The sequence below is a fragment of the Littorina saxatilis genome, linkage group LG7, assembly GCF_037325665.1.
Source record: "Littorina saxatilis isolate snail1 linkage group LG7, US_GU_Lsax_2.0, whole genome shotgun sequence".
NCBI lineage: Eukaryota > Metazoa > Mollusca > Gastropoda > Littorinimorpha > Littorinidae > Littorina > Littorina saxatilis.
The window spans coordinates 34,920,684-34,923,183 of NC_090251.1; the positions used below are offsets into that span (position 1 = coordinate 34,920,684).

Genomic DNA, 2,500 nt, shown 5'->3' on the forward strand with positions numbered 1-2,500 from the left:
TGAAGCGAGGGCTTGCACCTCGTACACAATATCGTCAACGCCTATTTCGTTGTATAGCGATCCACAAGCTCCACTCTCATTGGAAATTCTCTCGCCCTTGAAAACCATCTAAAGTTTTGGGAAAAAGACAATACAGAGCCTGGATTAAAAATGTGTTGTTCATGCAATAGTGTACGTTTGAACTGGAGGGTGACTCAAAAAGAAATGCCATCCACATACGTGTTACTTGTACATGTGCTCAGCGTCTTACTTCATAATTATGATGTAAACTAACTTCAGCAAATGCATATAATCACCTTACACAGATTCCAATTGTTTGTGGAATGTGTTTCAAATTCGGGGATTGATCATAACACAGGAAGCGTACGTAACATTGAGTGGGCACTACACTCATCCGAGTTAAATATTTCAAATGATTACCTTCATGTCATCTGAAAGCCCTAGTATACAAAACACCCCCCCAGATCATTAGTGATCACCTGAAGACAGCATTTTCAGCCTAGCCAGGATCAACATGCGTTCGTATCACTGACAGTTTCGGAAGGGTCCTGTGGGATACATTTTGCAGAAAACTTTGGACCAGTCAGACAACAGACTAGACATGTGGAATGGTCACGCAAAAACTGAAGTTGTTGTGCACCAACCATTTGTTTATTCGCTAAACACAACATTGATCGAACAAATGACCCCTTCCGCGTTTCAGTCACACTCGTAAGCGGTGCGCAATATTTATCAATGACATTAACGCATTCCTCAATGGGAAATGCCCCCTGATACTAGCTCTAATTGCTGTCTTCAAGTCACCGACAGTCGAGGGTCAGATAAACCCAAGGTAACAAGCGTCGAGGGAGAAGAGATGGGCACCGCCCTCATAAAGCTGGCCCCAGAAAAGTGGAGATCTCTAACATCTCTCTCCCCTACGACCAGATGGTTATGGGACTACCTTTACCTTTACCTATTAAGCGTCTATCTTTTGGAAAGAGAGAATGCTTACTGTCCTACAGGCTAAATATTTCGCCTCTTTGGGACATGATCAGGGTTATATGATAATGTGAGCTTTTACGCCCTCACGGCTTTTGATGAGATACACAAGTGTATGCGTGTTCAGGTGGTATCAGCCATCTGCACTTATGATGTTTAGGATTCCTCTTGTATAACCAAGCAACCAAACAATCAAAGAGTGTCAATACTTAACCCCTATTCATACATAGAAAACATTAACGGCCCAGAACAACACAATTTAAAAAAAACCCAGATAGACTGCTAAAACAAGATTGGTAAGGGACAAGGCCGCTTAATTGTTATTTATTTAGTTGTTTTTTTTGTTTAGAAAACAAGGCATTAGTCGTACATAGACCGGATGGTATGTATACACAGACACATAAATGAAGCAGAAGCTTATCACAGAAAGCGTTGGTTGTCATACGTTTTCGTTTTATTTATTTGTATGTGTGGACACAATTACAAAGCGTTGGGTCGATCGACTTGTGAATGTCTTGTTGTAATGAAACTTAAAACGTTCAGGAACCTCTCTCTTGCCATTCTTTTTTTAATTCAAATCTATAGATATAACTTTATTGGGCATCTTCGAGAAAAAAACACAGTTTTTAACAGAAAAAAGCTATTTGAAATCGACGCTTCTTTGTAATACACATCAACACTTTAATCAACAGGTAATGACATCTAAACTGTAAGTCTCTACTCATGTGATTTGCAATGGAACCTCCCCCAATGACCTTCTTAAATCTAAACAAAATCAATTCTAAAAGGGGAGAGAGTCTTGAAATAGAAGTACGTACATTTACACAGGCTAAGAACAGAACATCTGAACAAGGAGGGTCTTATTCAGGAGGAAGTCTTACATTGGTGTGTCTTATCATAGGGATTCCACTGTATCGATAGACAACTCATTACCATGTGGGGCTCCTCTGAGCAGTCCACCTCTGTCAGTATCGAAGAAGAAAAGTTGGAAGCCGCTGTCGAGTTCCAAAGCAAGGTGCACGTGTTACTCGTGCTGGATCCACGAAACTGGAACAGTGACAACCTGCAGCCATCGCTCATCTGAAGGTAGTAGCCAAACTCCAGGGTGCAGCTGTAACCTGGCTGGGGCTGCAGCCATGGACTTGCAAATACGCCCTTGACTCCAGCATTGTAGCCACCAACATTGAGATAGGCATAGAAGTTGTTCTGGAGATGGTTATGACCTTCCGTCGAACATAATACAAAAGAAGAATCAGGACCATGCACTTGTCTCATTTGTCATTACTTTTGTGGCAGGGCAAACTCTGACAAACTGCGACAGCGAATTTTGTAAAAAAATTAAACTGCAACAGACCATGCTAATACTTTCAGCAAGCGGTCGTTCATGCGGCTACATAATTATTCAGGGCCTGCGACATGAGAGGAGAAAGAGGGAAGTTCTTGGAACAGGAGTATCACTATCTGTTTTATAACTTAAAGCTGCTTGCTTGTTGAAAATACATTCATGTCTATGCAAATA

The 2,500-nt window shown here is 41.2% G+C and overlaps 1 protein-coding gene across 1 annotated transcript in view; it reads right to left on the reverse strand.

The window, feature by feature from the left end:
- LOC138971284 (uncharacterized) overlaps positions 1-2,500 on the reverse strand; it is an 8,387-nt gene that overhangs the window by 5,289 nt on the left and 598 nt on the right. Inside the window, exons 1-2 of the mRNA XM_070343999.1 lie at positions 1,915-2,500; positions 1-108 (exon numbers count right to left, since the gene is read on the reverse strand). The exon at positions 1-108 is cut by the window's left edge and continues 151 nt beyond it; the exon at positions 1,915-2,500 is cut by the window's right edge and continues 598 nt beyond it. Of these exons, the coding sequence (XP_070200100.1) occupies positions 1-108; positions 1,915-2,256 (450 nt within the window). The 5' untranslated portion in view covers positions 2,257-2,500. The remainder of the gene's footprint in view (positions 109-1,914) is intronic.